Source organism: Ranitomeya imitator, chromosome 3, assembly GCF_032444005.1.
Source record: "Ranitomeya imitator isolate aRanImi1 chromosome 3, aRanImi1.pri, whole genome shotgun sequence".
Taxonomy (NCBI): domain Eukaryota; kingdom Metazoa; phylum Chordata; class Amphibia; order Anura; family Dendrobatidae; genus Ranitomeya; species Ranitomeya imitator.
Window position 1 is genome coordinate 210006743 of NC_091284.1, and position 19623 is coordinate 210026365.

The 19623-nt window shown below is 45.6% G+C and overlaps 1 protein-coding gene across 1 annotated transcript in view; it reads left to right on the forward strand.

The window, feature by feature from the left end:
* LOC138671999 (polymeric immunoglobulin receptor-like) overlaps positions 1-19623 on the forward strand; it is a 128026-nt gene that overhangs the window by 51856 nt on the left and 56547 nt on the right. Inside the window, exons 4-5 of the mRNA XM_069760087.1 lie at positions 8938-9237; positions 14060-14177. Coding sequence (XP_069616188.1) covers positions 8938-9237; positions 14060-14177 — 418 coding nt within the window. The remainder of the gene's footprint in view (positions 1-8937; positions 9238-14059; positions 14178-19623) is intronic.

A 19623-nucleotide genomic window follows, 5' to 3' on the forward strand; every position in this document is an offset into this window, starting at 1 on the left:
AGTGTACAATTATTATGTGTGTGTGTAGATGGATGTATGTCGATGGATGAAAGCTCCTAAATATCCCTCCCTAGAGTTGTTGATTGCTCGCGGATGATGGTAGCTCTCTAGCGCCCGACTATCCATCTGTATGTTACACACATCACAGCGTCCTTTAGCTGTGCCTGCCAGTACGGCGCCGTGCGCTTGCCTTGCGCTTTCCATACCCAAGCCTGGGTGGTTAGTGGCGTCCGTCAGTGCGGCATCGCACGCACTCTTGTGCTCATATATTACTAATAAGGTTCTTTTCACACCCAGTTGCGGTGTTGTGCCAGCAAGGGTCTAATCGGACTTCAATCCCTTTTGGGGTTAAGTTCGCTGACTGCTTGCTTGCGGTCTCACCAACCTGTAAAGGGATATCGAAATCATACTGAAGTTATAGCTCACTGTGTAAGTTGTTTGACAGCAACAAATAAAGTTACTTTGGTTAAGTTTTTAAAACAATGAGGAAGTCTGGTGCAAGAGGTCGTGGCCGTGGGCGTTCATTGTCAGCTGGTAATGATGGTAGTGGTAATGGAGCATCAGGTGGTCGTGGGAAAAAAAATATTGCACCTAAGTCTGGAGCTGTGGAGCCAGGTTCGTCGTCTGGCTACACAAGGCCTCGAACGCTCTCTTTTCTGGGAGTAGGAAAACCGCTTTTAAAGCCGGAGCAGCAACAGCAAGTTTTGGCTTACCTTGCAGACTCAGCCTCTAGCTCTTTTGCCTCCTTTTCTGAAACTGGTAAATGTAAAAGCAGCGCGTCGTTTGTGGATGTTCACGGTCAGGGACAAGTCGCTTCCTTGTCCTCTTCAGCAAAAACAACAAGAGAGAAGGATGCAGCAGGCGACACAACGGGTTACTCCATGGAGCTCTTTACACATACCATCCCTGGCTTAGAAAGTGAAACAGTTAACAGGCCATGCCCATTACAAGTAGATTCTGACATGGAGTGCACTGATGCACAGCCACAGCCAGACTACTATGCTGGTCCTTTGACTCAGACCACAACATTGCCCTCTCAGGGTACTGATCCACAATCAGACCCTGATGAGACTATGTTGCCCCGTCACGAACGCTATACCACCGACCGACACGGTGACACAGACGAAGTTGCACACGAGCTAGAAGAGGAGGTAATAGATGACCCAGTTGTTGACCCCGATTGACAGCCATTGGGGGAACAGGGTGCAGGCGGCAGTAGTTCTGAAGCGGAGGTGGAGGAGGGGCCGCAGCAGGCATCAACATCGCAACAGGTTCCAACTGCCGGGCCCGTATCTGGCCCAAAACGCGTGGCAAAGCCAAAACCTGTTGGAGGACAGCGTGGCCATCCGGTTAAAGCTCAGTCTGCAATCCCTGAAAAGGGATCCGATGCTAGGAAGAGTGCAGTCTGGCATTTTTTTAAACAACATCCAATTGATCAGCGCAAAGTCATCTGTCAAAAATGTTCAACTAGCTTAAGCAGAGGTCAGAATCTGAAAAGTCTCAATACAAGTTGCATGCATAGACATTTAACCACCATGCATTTGCAAGCCTGGACTAACTACCAAACGTCCCTTAAGGTTGTAGCACCCTCGGCCAATGAAGCTAGTCAGCAACGCAACATCCCTTCCGTCACTGTAAGGCCACCATTTTCCGCACCACCGGCAGTATCTGTGCAGGTTTCTTTGCCAGCCCAAAGCAGTCAGGGTCAGGGAAACACCAGTTTTGTAGGAGGAAATACTGCATCTAGGGCACCGGCGGAAACAATACCGTCTCCAACCGTCTCTCAGTCTGCCATGTCCACCGGCACACCCGCTAGTTCCACGATCTCCAGCTCTCCAGTCCAGCTCACCCTACATGAGACTCTGGTTAGAAAAAGGAAGTACTTATCCTCGCATCCGCGTACACAGGGTTTTAACGCCCACATAGCTAGACTAATCTCTTTAGAGATGATGCCCTACCGGTTAGTTGAAAGCGAAGCTTTCAAAGCCCTGATGGAGTACGCTGAACCACGCTACGAGCTACCCAGTTGACACTTTTTTTCCAGAAAAGCCATCCCAGCCCTGCACCAGCATGTTAAACATCGCATCGTCCATGCACTCAGGCAATCTGTGAGTACAAAGGTGCACCTGACTACAGATGCATGGACCAGTAGGCATGGCCAGGGACGTTACGTGTCCATCACGGCACACTGGGTGAATGTGGTGGATGCAGGGTCCACAGGGGACATCAATTTTGGGACAGTTGTGCCTAGCCCACGGTCTAGGAAACAGTTGGCTGTAGGCGTTCGCACCCCCTCCTCCTCCTCCTCCTCCTCCTGCAGAAGCGAGAGCTCTTCCACAGACCGCAGTCGCCCAACCACTCCATCGGCAGCTGACACTGTTGCACACCAGTTGTCCCATTATGGGCCAGCTACTGGCAAGCGTCAGCAGGCTGTATTGGCTATGAAGTGTTTGGGCGACAACAGACACACCGCGGAAGTTCTGTCCGAGTTCTTGCAGCAAGAAACGCAGTCGTGGCTGGGCACAGTAGATCTTGAGGCAGGCAAGGTAGTGAGTGATAACGGAAGGAATTTCATGGCTGCCATCTCCCTTTCCCAACTGAAACACATTCCTTGCCTGGCTCACACCTTAAACCTGGTGGTGCAGTGCTTATTGAAAACTTATCCTGGGTTCTCCGACCTGCTCCTCAAAGTGCGTGGACTTTGCTCACATATCCGCCGTTCGCCTGTACACTCCAGCCGTATGCAGACCTATCAGCGGTCTTTGAACCTTCCCCAGCATCACCTAATCATAGACGTTGCAACAAGGTGGAACTCAACACTGCACATGCTTCAGAGACTGTGCGAACAGAGGCGGGCTGTTATGTTTTTGTGTCTGCTGATGCAAAGTTTGACGCACATAAAGGATCAGGCGTCTGCAACAGAGGAAGAGGAAAGCCTTGATGACAGTCAGCCATTGTCTGGTCAGGGCAGTGTACAGGACGAGGTAGCGGGCGAAGAGGAGGTGGAGGACGAGGAGGATGATGGGGATGAGTATATTTTTAATGAGGAAGCTTTCCCGGGGGCACTGGAAATTGGTTGCGTGGCAAGGCCGGGTTCTGTTTTTTTGAGGGACACAAGTGGCGTAGATTTGCCTGAAACTGCCCCTCAACCAATCACAACTGCAGATTTGACAACTGGAACTTTGGCCCACATGGCGGATTATGCCTTACGTATCCTCAAAAGGGACACACGCATTACTAAAATGATGAACGATGACGATTACTGGTTGGCCTGCCTCCTTGATCCTCGCTATAAAGGCAAATTGCAAAATATTATGCCACATGAGAACTTGGAACTAATATTAGCAACCAAACAATCAACTCTTGTTGACCGTTTGCTTCAGGCATTCCCAGCACACAGCGCCCGTGATTGTTCTCACACGAGCTCCAGGGGGCAGCAGACCAGGAGTGTTAGGGGTGCACACATCAGAAGTGGCATTGGACAGAGGGGTTTTCTGACCAGGTTGTGGAGTGATTTTGCTATGACCGCAGACAGGACAGGTACTGCTGCATCAATTGAAAGTGACAGGAGACAACATTTGTCCAGTATGGTTACAAACTATTTTTCATCCCTTATCGATGTTCTCCCTCAACCGTCATTCCCATTTGATTACTGGGCATCCAAATTAGACACCTGGCCAGAATTGGCAGAATATGCATTGCAGGAGCTTGCTTGCCCGGCAGCTAGTGTCCTATCAGAAAGAGTATTCAGTGCTGCAGGTTCAATATTAACTGAAAAAAGGACTTGTCTGGCTACCCAAAATGTTGATGATCTAACATTCATTAAAATGAACCACAACTGGATTTCGAATTCTTTTGCCCCACCTTGCCCGGCCGACACCTAGCTTTCCTATGAAAAGCTCTTGCCTGTGGACTACTGTGAATTACTTTTCTAATGTCTTAATTTGCTGCAGCTGATTGTCCAGCATACGACATGTTTACACCTCCCTAAATGGCCAAACTCCCCACACGGGGCCGTGGTATCGCGACTTGGCGCAAGCACCCGTGAGAGTGCTGTTTGTCTGAAGAGGTGGGTGTGCCCGCTTTTGGTCGACAGCACTGCCACTGGGTCCCTCATAGTACAATAAAGTGTCTCTGGCGGTGGTGGTGCGCACCCAACGTCAGACACACTGTTGTAACATGAGGGGCCCTGGGCCTGTACCGCCGGCCACAAGAGAGTTCACCCACCCCCAGGTCAAACATTGCTCTACCACTTCCACAGTTATCTCTCACACTTCCACCAATGTTTAGTCTATGCGCTGACATCCTTCCATTCCTGCCACTGACAATACCATTGTGTTGACATGTATGATGGTACTTAACATAGTCAGGGGCAGTGTCCTCTATTTACCAAAGTAAATACTTTGCGCCAAATTAGTAGGTCTGAAACTACGCAGAGGATCCCACCCCTGTACCTAATGATTGCACCCTTTAGTGTTTTCGTTTTGTTTTAATGCGAGACATTCACATTTATTTATTGTTTTGGACTACTAACTGGCAGACACTCATTACAATCGGCCTCCGCTGACCAGACCACTGCTGCCCATGTACCCCTTGGAACCAATTTTAAATTGCCTATAGCCAGCCCAATTTTATTATGTTAGGCCTTCGAAGCCTGTCTGCGGCCCGTTCTTTCTACAACTACTACACTGACCAGTCTACTGCTGCCCGTGTACCCCTGGAACCAATTATAAAGTGCCTACAGCCAGCCCAATTTATTATGTTAGGCCTTCGAAGCCTGTCTGCGGCCCGTTCTTTCTACAACTACTACACTGACCAGTCTACTGCTGCCCGTGTACCCCTGGAACCAATTATAAAGTGCCTGCAGCCTGTCCAATTTTATTATGCTAGGCCTTCGAAGCCTGTCTGCGGCCCGTTCTTTCTACTACTCCTACACTGACCAGACCACTGCTGCCCGTGTACCCCTGGAACCAATTTAAAAGTGCCTACAGCCCAATTTTTTTTATGTTAGGCCTACAAAGCCTGTCTGCGGTCCCTCCTTCCACTAGGCCTCCACTGACCAGACCACTGCTGCCCGTGTACCCCTGGAACCAATTTTAAATTGCCTACAGCCAGCCCAATTTATTATGTTAGGCCTTCCAAGCCTGTCTGCGGTCCCTCCTTCCACTAGGCCTCCACTGACCAGACCACTGCTGCCCGTGTACCCCTGGAACCAATTTTAAATTGCCTACAGCCAGCGCAATTTATTATGTTAGGCCTTTGAAGCCTGTCTGCGGTCCCTCCTTCCACTAGGCCTCCACTGACCTGTCTACTGCTGCCTGTGTACCCCTGGAACCAATTTTAAATTGCCTACAGCCAGCCCAATTTATTATGTTAGGCCTTCCAAGCCTGTCTGTGGTCCCTCCTTCCACTAGGCCTCCACTGACCAGACCACTGCTGCCCGTGTACCCCTGGAACCAATTTTAAATTGCCTACAGCCAGCCCAATTTATTATGTTAGGCCTTCGAAGCCTGTCTGCGGTCCCTCCTTCCACTAGGCCTCCACTGACCAGACCACTGCTGCCCGTGTACCCCTGGAACCAATTTTAAATTGCCTACAGCCAGCCCAATTTATTATGTTAGGCCTTCGAAGCCTGTCTGCGGTCCCTCCTTCCACTAGGCCTCCACTGACCTGTCCACTGCTGCCCGTGTACCCCTGGAACCAATTTTAAATTGCCTACAGCCAGCCCAATTTATTATGTTAGGCCTTCGAAGCCTGTCTGCGGTCCCTCCTTCCACTAGGCCTCCACTGACCTGTCTACTGCTGCCCGTGTACCCCTGGAACCAATTATAAAGTGCCTACAGCCTGTCCAGTTTTATTATGTTAGGCCTTCGAAGCCTGTCTGCGGCCTGTTCTTTGTACTACTCCTACACTGACCAGTCTACTGCTGCCCGTGTACCCCTTGAACCAATGTTAAAGTGCCTACAGCCCAATATTTTTTTATGTTAGGCCTTCGAAGCCTGTCTGCGGCCCGTTCTTTCTACTACTCCTACACTGACCAGACCACTGCTGCCCGTGTACCCCTTGAACCAATGTTAAAGTGCCTACAGCCCAATATTTTTTTATGTTAGGCCTTCGAAGCCTGTCTGCGGCCCGTTCTTTCTACTACTCCTACACTGACCAGACCACTGCTGCCCGTGTACCCCTGGAACCTATTTAAAAGTGCCTACAGCCCAATATTTTTTTATGTTAGGCCTTCGAAACCTGTCTGCGGCCCGTTCTTTCTACTATACCTACACTGACCAGACCACTGCTGCCCGTGTACCCCTGGAACCTATTTAAAAGTGCCTACAGCCCAATATTTTTTTATGTTAGTCCTTCGAAGCCTGTGTGCGGCCCGTTCTTTCTACTACTCCTACACTGACCAGTCTACTGCTGCCCGTGTACCCCTTGAACCAATGTTAAAGTGCCTACAGCCCAATATTTTTTTATGTTAGGCCTTCGAAGCCTGTCTGCGGCCCGTTCTTTCTACTACTCCTACACTGACCAGACCACTGCTGCCCGTGTACCCCTGGAACCTATTTAAAAGTGCCTACAGCCCAATATTTTTTTATGTTAGGCCTTTGAAGCCTGTCTGTGGCCCGTTCTTTCTACTACTCCTACACTGACCAGTCTACTGCTGCCCGTGTACCCCTTGAACCAATGTTAAAGTGCCTACAGCCCAATATTTTTTTATGTTAGGCCTTCGAAGCCTGTCTGCGGCCCGTTCTTTCTACTACTCCTACACTGACCACACCACTGCTGCCCGTGTACCCCTGGAACCTATTTAAAAGTGCCTACAGCCCAATATTTTTTTATGTTAGGCCTTTGAAGCCTGTCTGCGGCCCGTTCTTTCTACTACTCCTACACTGACCAGTCTACTGCTGCCCGTGTACCCCTTGAACCAATGTTAAAGTGCCTACAGCCCAATATTTTTTTATGTTAGGCCTTCGAAGCCTGTCTGCGGCCCGTTCTTTCTACTACTCCTACACTGACCAGACCACTGCTGCCCGTGTACCCCTGGAACCTATTTAAAAGTGCCTACAGCCCAATATTTTTTTATATTAGGCCTTTGAAGCCTGTCTGCGGCCTGTTCTTTCTACTACTCCTACACTGACCAGACCACTGCTGCCCGTGTACCCCTGTAACCTTTTTTAAGCTGCAGTGAGCCACATTTTTGGTTTAAGGCCTACTACCTGTGTCTGTCTGCGCCACTCAATACAGCTGTGTTCCTTTGAAAAAAGCTGAGCGTCAATAGTCTTGTTTTCAGCCTCTAGGAATTTTAAAACTGCATTGGGGCTACAACTTTGGTAGGGCCTACTAACGGTGTCTGCCGCCCCAAGGTGTGCCCCAGGTTTCGTCCACATTGCTTCGATCTTCCTACTCTCGTTTAGTAGTTGTTGCAAACTACACTGCATTAGGCCTACAAATTTGGTATGGGGTGTAGAGAGACGGTGTGTTACACTCCAAGGTGTTCCCCAGGTTTCGTCCACATTGCTTCGATCTTCCTACTCTCGTTTAGTAGTTGTTGGAAACTACACTGCATTAGGCCTACAAATTGGGTATGGGTTGTAGAGACGGTGTCTTCCACTCCAAGGTGTTCTCCAGGTTGCCTTTCCTGAGCTTCTATCTTCAGGCTCTTGTTAAATAGTGGTTAAATGGAACAACTGCATTTGGCGTACTAGTTGGTTTGGGGCCTACTAACAGTGTCTGCCGCTCCTTGCTGTTCTCCTGGTTTCCTGTCCTGAAATTCCATTTTCAGGCTCTCGTTAAGTAGTTGTTAATGTTAGACTGCATTTGGCCTACTAGTTGGGTTGGAGCCTACTATCGGTGTCTGCCACTCCTTGCTGTTCTCCTCCACTGAACAAAGCTGTGCCGCCTGTTTACTACGGTTGCCAATTTTGAACTGCATTTCGACTACTTACTGATTTGGGCCTACTCTCTGTGTCAGCCTCTCATTCCAGTTGTCCTCCACTGCAATGCCCCCTGGTTAGTCCTGTGTTACCAATTTTGAACTGCATTTAGCCCACTTTATTCTTTGGGCCTATATCTGTGTTTCCTCCTCATCCTGCCCATTGCCCAGCCAGTGATAGATGAGTCTGCTGGTACATTGACCCATAATGCAACATTCCCCATGCACGCTACACAGCAAGATTGTGACCCTGCTGAAAGTCAGGTTCCTCTTCCCGCATACCATACCACCTTACACGGGGACAAAGAGGAAGGTGCAGATGAAAGTGCAGGTTCCTTCATCAGGTGGGGGGAGGAATACTAGTTGGCGACGTCACTGGCACAGGGCCTCTCATAGTACGCAAAAGTGTTGCTGCCGGTGGGAGGCGCCCCCGCGTGCAAACACACCGCTGTACTTTAAGGGGCCCTGTGCCAGTGCCAATGCCAACGAGTGGGCCCCCCCTGCTTGCTCAGGATCACAGCACTTGCAAAGTTGAAATACTTACCTCTCCCTGCTCCACTGCCGTGACGTGGTCCAGATTTCCTGGGCCCACTAATTACTTGAACCAGCCCTACCCCCCACAACTTTAGCCAAATGACCCCCAATTTCAAATGCCTTCCAATTATTATAAGCTAAATTACGATTGACAAGCTTCTGTAACAAGAATGGATGTTTTTGCCATTAAAATGGGCAGTGTAGGTGTTTTCCTGGCCTCCACTCACTGCCGACTATGCTCCCCCATTGACTTGCATTGGGTTTCGTGTTTCGGTCGATACCCGACTTTTCGCGATAATCGGCCGATTCCACTCGACTCAACTTCTAAGATAGTCGGGTTTTGCGAAACACGGCTCGACTCTAAAAAGGTCAAGGTCGCTCAACCCTAGTGCACACATCAAAACTTGAGTTTTTTTTTTAAAAAAAAAGGTATTTACATGTTCTAAAGCTAATCCTTTTTTTTTGCAATTTAGAACCCATTTCCCTCCCTGTGGTCTCTTTTATTAACAGTCCTGAAGGTTCCTGCTTAGGACTGCCAGTGGTTATAGCCTGTGAATCTAGTGAAGGACATCAACTGCAATATTCATGGTACAACAGAAAAAATCAGACTGTCTCTTGTAGCAAAAGACTGGAGATACAATGTGAATCACTTCCACAAAATGAAGAGTACAGATGTGAAGCTGCAAACCGATGGCAGAAAAAAAGTGTCCTTGTCAGAGTTCTGCTCCAGCAATTTACAAGAGACACCTGTTCTTATCAAGTGTTAGCACAAGGTAAATTCTAGGGAAAAAATGTTAGCAGTTTATCAGCATACCTTTCCTAGAGTGACATTGAGCAATCATCATAGATAGAAAAATAGAACTAGCATTACATGTCAGTAGGGCTGCCACCAGGAATTTCAGGGCCTCATGCTAGCAACATTTTCGAGCCCCTTGACATTCTGCCCAGGGCTCGAACCTTCCACAGTCAAACCATTCACGCTAGGAAAAGCTCCACTGCTGCATCACGTCCCCACAAATCATACATTTAGGCTATGTGCACATGCTGCGGATTTTGCTGCGGATTCGCAGCGTTTCTGCAGCTGCGGGTTCGCAGCGCTTTCCCATGAGTTTACAGTTTACAGTATAATGTAAACCTATGGGAAATGAAAACCACAATGCACAAGCTGCAGAAAAAAATGCGCGGAAACGCAGCGGTTTACATTCCGCAACATGTCACTTCTTTGTGCGGATTCCGCTGCGGGTTTACACCTGCTCCAATAGAAAACTGCAGGTGTAAAACCACAGTAGAAACCGCAGTATAACCCACGATAAATCCGCAGTAAAAACCGCAGCGGTTTTGAACTGCGGTTTTTCAAAATCCACTGCGGAAAAATCCTCCACAATACGTGTGCACATACCCTAACAGTTTCCATCGAACACCATCTATATACATAATTGTCTAAGGGGTACTTCCATCTGTCTGTCTGTCCTTTTGTCATGGATATTCATTGGTCCTGGCCTCTGTCTATCATGGGAATCCAAGTCGCTGATTGGTCGCCGCAAAACAGCCACGACCAATCAGCGACGGGCACAGTCCGGAAGAAAATGACCGCTCCATACTCCCCGCAGTCAGTGGCTGGCGCCCGCTCCCCGCAGTCACTGTCCCTGGTGCTCCGCTCCCCGCAGTCAGTGCCCGGCGCTCCGCTCCCCGAAGTCTGTGTCCCCGGCGCTCCGCTCCTCACACTGTGTCCCCGGCGCTCCGCTCCCCGCACTGTGTTCCCGGTGCTCCACTCCCCGCACTGTGTCCCCGGCGCTCCGCTCCCCGCATGCTCCATACTCCCCTCCGGTCACCGCTAACACAGGGTTAATGCTGGCAGTAACGCATTCCGTTACCCCCGCTATTAACCCTGTGTCCCCAACTTTTTACTATTGATGCTGCCTATGCGGCATCAATAGTAAAAATGTCATGTTAAAAATAATAATAATTAAAAAAAAAAACTGCTATACTCACCCTCCACCGCCTTTCGCGCTCCTCTCCACGCTCCCGGCACCGCTCCATTGCAAGCAGCAGGTTCCACTCCCGTCCCAGCGCTGGTGTGGGACAAGGACCTGCCGTGACGTCACGGTCGGTCATGTGACCGCGACGTCATCATAGGTCCTGCTCTCACCAGCGCTGGGACGGGACCGCAAGCTGCCGCTTGCAATGGAGCAATCCAGAGAGCGTGGAAAGGAGCGAGAAAGGCGGCGGAGGGTAAGTATAGCAGGACTTCAACGGGCTATAGGTGAGTATATGTTTTTTTTTTTTAAGTCTCTATACTACGTGCCTCTGTGCTTGGGCAATATACTACGTGGCTGGGCAATATACTATGTGGCAGGGCAATATACTACGTGGACATGCATATTCTAGAATACCCGATGCGTTAGAATCGGGCCACCATCTAGTATCACATACATAGCCAGCAGTTTTTATTTTGTCCTAAAGATTTTTAAAGCCGCCACCACGACAAGGTAGACTCTTTTGGCAGGCCCTACTCTTCTGTAACCTATAAAACACTTGTTATAATGCTCAATGCTCTTTTTTAGTATATATATATATGTATATATATACAGTACAGACCAAAAGTTTGGACACACCTTCTCATTTAAAGATTTTTCAGCATTTTCATGACTATGAAAATTGTACATTCACACTGAAGGCATCAAAACTGTGAATTAACACATGGGGAATTATATACTTAACAAAAAAGTGTGAAACAACTGAATTTACGTCTTTTATTCTAGGTTCTTCAAAGTAGCCACCTTTTGCTTTGATGACTGCTTTGCACACTCTTGGCATTCTCTTGATAAGCTTCAAGAGGTAGTCAAGGGGAATGTCTTCCAAAAATCTTGAAGGAGTTCCCAGAGATGATTAGCACTTGTTGGCCCTTTTGCCTTCACTCTGCGGTCCAGCTCACCCCAAACCATCTCGATTGGGTTCAGGTCTAGTGACTGTGGAGGCCAGGTCATCTGGCGTAGCACCCCATCACTCTCCTTCTTGGTCAAATAGCCCTTACACAGCCTGGAGGTGTGTTTGGGGTCATTGTCCTGATGAAAAATAAATGATGGTCCAACTAAACGCAAACCGGATGGAATAGCATGCCGCTGCAAGATGCTGTGGTAGCCATGCTGGTTCAGTAGGCCTTCAATTTTGAATAAATCCCCAACAGTGTCACCAGCAAAGCACCCCCACACCATCACACCTCCTCCTCCATGCTTCACGATGGGAACCAGGCATGTAGAGTCCATCCGTTCACCTTTTCTGCGTCGCACAAAGACACAGTGGTTGGAACGAAAGATCTCAAATTTGGACTCATCAGACCAAAGCACAGATTTCCACTGGTCTAATGTCCATTCTTTGTGCTCCTTAGCCCAAACAAGTCTCTTCTGCTTGTTACCTGTCCTTAGCAGTGGTTTCCTAGCAGCTATTTTACCATGAAGGCATGCTGCACAAAGTCTCCTCTTAACAGTTGTTGTAGAGATGTGTCTGCTGCTAGAACTCTGTGTGGCATTGACCTGGTCTCTAATCTGAGCTGCTGTTAACCTGCGATTTCTGAGGCTGGTGACTCAGATAAACTTATCCTCAGAAGCAGAGGTGAATTTTGGTCTTCCTTTCCTGGGGCGGTCCTCTTGTGAGCCAATTTCATTGTAGCGCTTTATGATTTTTGCCACTGCACTTGGGGACACTTTCAAAGTTTTCCCAATTTTTTGGACTGACTGACCTTCATTTCTCAAAGTAATGATGGCCACTCGTTTTTCTTTACTTAGCTGCTTTTTTCTTGCCATAATACAAATTCTAACAGTCTATTCAGTAGGACTATCAGCTGTGTATCCATCAGACTTTTGCACAACACAACTGATGGTCCCAACCCCATTTATAAGGCAAGAAATCACACTTATTAACCTGACAGGGCACACATGTGAAGTGAAAATCATTCCCGGTGACCACCTCTTGAAGCTCATCAAGAGAATGCAAGGAGTGTGCAAAGCAGTCATCAAAGCAAAAGGTGGCTACTTTGAGGAACCTAGAATAAAATACATAATTTCTGCTGTTTCATACTTTTTTGTTAAGTATATAATTCCACATGTGTTAATTCATAGTTTTGATGCCTTCCGTGCGAATGTACAATTTTCATAGTCATGAAAGTACAGAAAAATCTTTAAATAAGAAGGTGTGTCCAAACTTTGGTCTGTACTGTATATATATATATATATATATATATATGAAAAAGAAAATTAGAGCAACAGAGAGAGAGAGTCCAGGAGCAGAGCCCCCCAGGCACATACCAAACCTCAATTATAAAAAGCCAGAAAAATTGGAGGCAGCACACCGTTTGTAGTGAAAAGGAGCTATTTAATCAGCCCAGGAGGCGACGTTTCGTTCCCAACAGGAAAGGTTTGAGAAAAGTTCCTGTTGGGACCGAAACGTCGCCTTCTGGGCTTTTCACTACAAACGGTGTGCTGCCTCCAATTTTTCTGGATTTTTATACATAAATATATATATATATATATATATATATATATATATATTTAAAGATGTGTCACATACATTTTTTTTAAATCACCAATGATACCACATAAAAGGGACAAATACCATCAGACCATGGTTGTACCACATATTACCACTACATAGTGAATGAATAATATAGCATACAAGGGAAAAATACAACATATAGTATAATACCACAACATAGTGACCAAATAATACCACATGAAAGGAACAAATACTGTCACACCATGACGAGACCACATATTACAACCACATAGTGACCGAATAATGCCACATACAATAGTGACCGAATAATACCTCATGCAAGGGACAAATACCGCCACACCATTACCAGATCACATATTACCACCACATAGTGACTGAATACTACAATAATGATAATTAATTAAAAAAAACACAATACTAATATTACCATAAGTACCATTATATACAGGAGCAGTGTACACAGTATACAGTGTGTAGTGTCAGTGTACAAGTAACAGTGACTCACCACTGACATTACACACAGGAGCTTGGTATATAGTGTCTGTGTACAGTGTAAGCATGGTTGAAAAGCAATGCCGGACTTTCATTTGTTCATTTTCATAGATCTTTTATTTATTATTACGTTTATCAGATTCAAGTTATTTCTGTGTTTTTCTGATATTAAGTGACGGGTACCAACAATTTTGACCACATGTGTATTGACTTCAATCAAGTAGACGGAGTTATTTTGTCTTGGGTCAAACCTGATTTTCAGCTGTATCCACCTTTTTCAGGCAGGCCCAAAACATGGTCAAATGCGTTTTTGTCAGGATGTAGGACATTATTACTGTCAGTAACAGTATTCTTTGATCCACTAAGCTGGCTACATATCTTTTAAACCCCATTTACCTCCACAATAGTCCTACATCTGCTGTCAAATTGCATTTGTCAGGGTTCCTTTTGAGTAGCAAATTCTATGTTATAAACCATGGCCCAGAAAATCCAGTTTCAAAAATGTCACCACCAAGGACAATTTTAATGTTAAACTTTTACAATTTGAATATTTTTTTAACTTGCTACTTGTTGTTTAATGTAATTTTTCAGATCAGCAATATAATTGTTCTTTCATCACATTGGTCTCTACTGCAAACATTGCTACAACTAATGCTGCAGCAGTTATTCCCGAAATTACTACCCAGTGTTTAAGTGAAGTTATCGCAAGGTAAAGTGCATTTAATATTTTCATGATCACATTGCATTGGGAAAATTAAAAATGGCTTATCTTATTGAAAAGAAATTTAACTGTAATAAAGTTACATTTTAGGGCAGTGGTTTATGTAAAATCAATAAAATGCAAATGGAAACATTAAAGAGGTTGTCCACTACCCTAATTCAGTTACTGGCTTTGCCATAATACTTAAGGGTAATTTTCCTAAATTACCTCTTCTGCCAAGTTTCATGTTGTTTTCTGATTTTCTGCTTCACTTTCTGTGCCCTGGCACCAGTTCTTGTCATAGCCATCACTTCCTCTTCTGAATCCTCTTCTCCCTTCTTACATGATTCCTCATAATTACTAGTGATGAGCGAGTACACTTGTTGCTCGGGTTTTCCCGAGTATTTTGGCGTGCTCGGAGATATAGTTTTTGTCAACGAAGCTGCATGATTTGCGGCTGCTAGACAGCCTGAATACATGTGGGGATTCCCTAACAAACCGGGCAACCCCCACATGTATTCAGGCTGTCTACCAGCCACAAATCATGCAGCTGTGTCGACAAAAACGAACTCTCCGAGCACGCCAAAATACTTGGAGGACACCCGAGCATGCTTGGGAAAACCCAAGCAACAAGTATACTCGCTCATCACTAATAATTACTTGTGCTGGCCTGCAAGTCAACAGTGAGCACACCCCCTGTAACTTTGCCTAAACCACTTCCACTCCTCCTCCAGTGTCACACACAGCACCTCAGTGGGAAAAAAACAAGATAATATTATAGTTAGAATACTTTTTAAACCCCTTTTTTCTTTTAACACACAGCATCCGCACAATCTCCTGTGCATGACATAGTTACAAGGAATAAGTCACATTAGAACTGTTTGTAGTTACCAGGCAGCTCTAAAATGGCTACCACAAACATTCTTGTCGCAAAATACTTAGTTTCCCAGAGCCAAGGGGGTGCCCTAGCCTTCACTCTTTAGCACCTGTACAGGGATTTGGACTTACACAGGGGTCCCTTGGTAAGGGTTACAGAGTGAGCTGCTGTGCAGTGGGGCAAGCTGGCAAGGGATAGTCAGGTAGGCATGTCAGATCCCGGAGATCATGTTAAACATAAAACAAGCATGTAGTCAAATATCAAGCCAAGATCAAAGAACAGGAATAAGCAGGATAAAACACAGGAGCACAGCACAGAGGTCTGAACCAGGATAGCAGAACTACTGACTGGCAGTGGGATCTGGCTCTCTGGGATTTATATAGTAACAGGCCCACCCAGTGCTTACAGGAGATAGAAGAAAAATAAATAGATTAACCCTGGAGTTATGGACTGGCCAGAGTCATGAGTCCCAGAAACAATATAGGATAGAGCATAAACTCTGCTGAATGGGTCACAACCATTCACCCATCCAAATAATTCAAAGTGTGGTGATATTTGGAAAAATGTCACAATTGCACAATAGTTTTTGGGGTTTTGTTACAGTGTTCATTGTACAGTAAAAATTGACCTGGCAATATGATTCCTCAGATCAGAAAGATTGCAGCCATACCAAACATGTATAGACTATAGTAATGAAAAAATATGGAAATTGATTTAAAACCATGTCTCATATCATTAAGTAAATAAGGCAGCACACTGCAGCGCTAAAACATGCAAACTTGAAAACACGAAATTTGAACTGCATTACTGCACTAGAAATATGAAAAATGAGAGCTTTTAGCGCATAAAAATGGCCAATTTTATGTGTACCTGGTAGCCTCTTTACGGCATCTCTCTTATACCAGGTCCTACGCTTGCCTTACCTCGCTGAGAATAAACGTCTCCATCTGAATGGGTACATGTGAAAACCTCTTACTAGACTAAAATTCTCTCTCTCTTTGGAGAGGTATTGGACCTGCTGTAATTAAAACACCTGAAGCTAGGAGGCGGAGTGCACGATCAGAAGGCTAGAGAATACATTTCAAAAACCTGACCTGCACATCCAAACATAGACTCAGTGTGAACAGGTGCTGAACCTAGAGTCGCCAACTCGTATATAGTTAAGTAAAAAGGGCAGCACACTGCAGCGCTAAAACATGCAAACTTGAAAACACGAAATTTTAACTGCATTACTGCACTAGAAATATGAAAAATGAGAGTTGGCGACTCTAGGTTCAGCACCTGTTCACACTGAGTCTATGTTTGGATGTGCAGGTCAGATTTTTGAAACATGTCTCATATCATGTCGGGTTTGGGAAGGAGAGAGCAAAAGCCGGCAATTGAATTACCGGCTTTTAAGCTATCTAGCGCTGTCTGAAATATTAATATATATACATACAGTACAGACCAAAAGTTTGGACGCACCTTCTCATTTAAAGATTTTTCTGTAATTTCATGACTATGAAAATTGTACATTCACACTGAAGGCATCAACACTATGAATTAACACATGTGGAATTATATACTTAACAAAAAAGTGTGAAATAACTGAAAATATGTCTTATATTCTAGGTTCTTCAAAGCAGCCACCTTTTGCTTTGATGACTGCTTTGCACACTCTTGGCATTCTCTTGATGAGCTTCAAGAGGTAGTCACCAGGAATGGTTTTCACTTCACAGATGTGCCCTCTCAGGTTTAATAAGTGGGATTTCTTGCCTTATAAATGGTGTTGGGACCATCAGTTGTGTTGTGCAGAAGTCTGGTGGATACACAGCTGATAGTCCTACTGAATAGACTGTTAGAACTTGAATTATGGCAAGAAAAAAGCAGCTAAGTAAAGAAAAACAAGTGGCCATCATTACTTTAAGAAATGAAGATCAGTCAGTCTGAAAAATTGGGAAAACTTTGAAAGTGTCCCCAAGTACAGTAGCAAAAACGCTACAAAGAAACTGGCTCACATGAGGACCGCCCCAGGAAAGGAAGACCAAGAGTCACCTCTGCTTCTGAGGATAAGTTTATCCGAGTGACCAGCCTCAGAAATCGCAGGTTAACAGCAGCTCAGATTAGAGACCAAGTCAATGCCACACAGAGTTCTAGCAGCAGACACATCTCTACAACAACTGTTAAGAGGAGACTTTGTGCAGCAGGCCTTCATGGTAAAATAGCTGCTAGGAAACCACTGCTATGGACAGGCAACAAGCAGAAGAGACTTGTTTGGGCTAAAGAACACAAGGAATGGACATTATACCAGTGGAAATCTGTGCTTTGGTCTGATGAGTCCAAATTTGAGATCTTTGGTTCCAACTACAGTGTCTTTGTGCGATGAAGAAAAGGTGAACGGATGGACTCTACATACCTGGTTCCCACCGTGAAGCATGGAGGAGGAGGTGTGATGGTGTGGGGGTGCTTTGCTGGTGACATTGTTGGGGATTTATTCAAAATTGAAGGCATACTGAATCAGCATGACTACCAGAGCATCTTGCACGGGCATGCTATTCCATCCGGTTTGCGTTTAGTTGGACCATAATTTATTTTTCAACAGGACAACGACCCCAAACACACCTCCAGGCTGTGTAAGGGCTATTTTACCAAGAAGGAGAGTGATGGGGTGCTACGCAAGATGACCTGGCCTCCAGAGTCACCAGACCTGAACCCAATCGAGATGATTTGGGGTGAGCTAGACCACAGAGTGAAGGCAAAAGGGCCAACAAGTGCTAAGCATCTTTTGGAACTCCTTCAAGACCATTCCCGGTGACTACCTCTTGAAGCTCATCAAGAGAATGCAAAGAGTGTGCAAAGCAGTCATCAAAGCAAAATGTGGCTACTTTGAAGAATCTAGAATATGAGACATATTTTCAGTTGTTTCACACCTTTTTGTTAAGTATATAATTCCACATGTGTTAATTCATAGTTTTGATGCCTTCAGTGTGAATGTACAATTTTCATAGTCATGAAAATGCAGAAAAATCTGTAAATGAGAAGGTGTGTCCAAACTTTTGGTCTGTACTGTATGTGTGTAAAATTAAAAGCACGTATCTGCACCAAAATGGTATCATTGAAAACATCAGAGAAAAGAAGAAAAGAGAGAACCTAGATATGTTTGGTGTTTATGAACTCGTAATGACCTGGAGAATCATAATGGTAGGTCAGTTTAGCATTTAGTGAAGCTAGCATAAAAAGCCAAACAAAAAATAAGCATGGGATTGCACATTTTTGCAAATTTCATTACACTTGGAATTTTTTCCCATTTTCTGTTACACGACATGATAAAACCAATGATATCGTTCAAAAGTACAACTTTTCCCGCAAAAATAAGCTCCCACATGGCCATATCAACAGAAAAATATAAAAGTTATGGCTCTGGAAAGAAGGAGAGTGTAAAACGAAAACAGCTCCGCTGGTGAAGGGGTTGATCGCAAAGGAAAGATAAGATGTAAACAAATGATACAGTGGGGGAAATAAGTATTTGATCTCTTGCTGATTTTGTAAGTTTGCCCACTGACAAAGACATGAACAGTCTATAACTTTAAGGGTAGGTAATTTTAACCCCTCTGTGACCTTAGATGTACTATCCCGTCGAGGTGCCCTGGGCTTATCTGACCCTGGACGGGATAGTACGTCATAGCCGATCGGCCGCGCTCACGGGGGGAGCGCGGCCGATCGCGGCCGGGTGTCAGCTGCTTATCGCAGCTGACATCCGGCACTATGTGCCAGGAGCGGTCACGGACCGCCCCCGGCACATTAACCCCTGGCACACCGCGATCAAACATGATCGCGATGTGCCGGCGGTGCAGGGAAGCATCGCGCAGGGAGGGGGCTCCCTGCGGGCTTCCCTGAGACCCCCGGAGCAACGCGATGTGATCGCGTTGCTGCGAGGGTCTCACCTCCCTCCCTGCTTCCTCCAGCCCCGGATCCAAGATGGCCGCAGATCCGGGTCCTGCAGGGAGGGAGGTGGCTTCACAGAGCCTGCTCAGAGCAGGCACTGTGAAGGCTGCAGCGCTGCATGTCAGATCAGTGATCTGACAGAGTGCTGTGCAAACTGTCAGATCACTGATCTGTGATGTCTCCCCCTGGGACAAAGTAAAAAAGTTAAAAAAATTTTTTCCAAATGTGTAAAAAAAAATAAAAAAAAATATTCCAAAATAATGAAAAAAAAAAATATATATTATTCCCATAAATACATTTCTTCATCTAAATAAAAAAAACCCAATAAAAGTACACATATTTAGTATCGCCGCGTCCGTAACGACCCGACCTATAAAACTGTCCCACTAGTTAACCCCTTCAGTAAACACCGTAACAAAAAAAAAAAAAAACGAGGCAAAAAACAACGCTTTATTATCATACCGCCGAACAAAAAGTGGAATAACACGCGATCAAAAGGACAGATATAAATAACCATGGTACCGCTGAAAGCGTCATATTGTCCCGCAAAATATTATTCCCATAAATACATTTCTTCATCTAAATAAAAAAAAAACCAATAAAAGTACACATATTTAGTATCGCCGCGTCCGTAACGACCCGACCTATAAAACT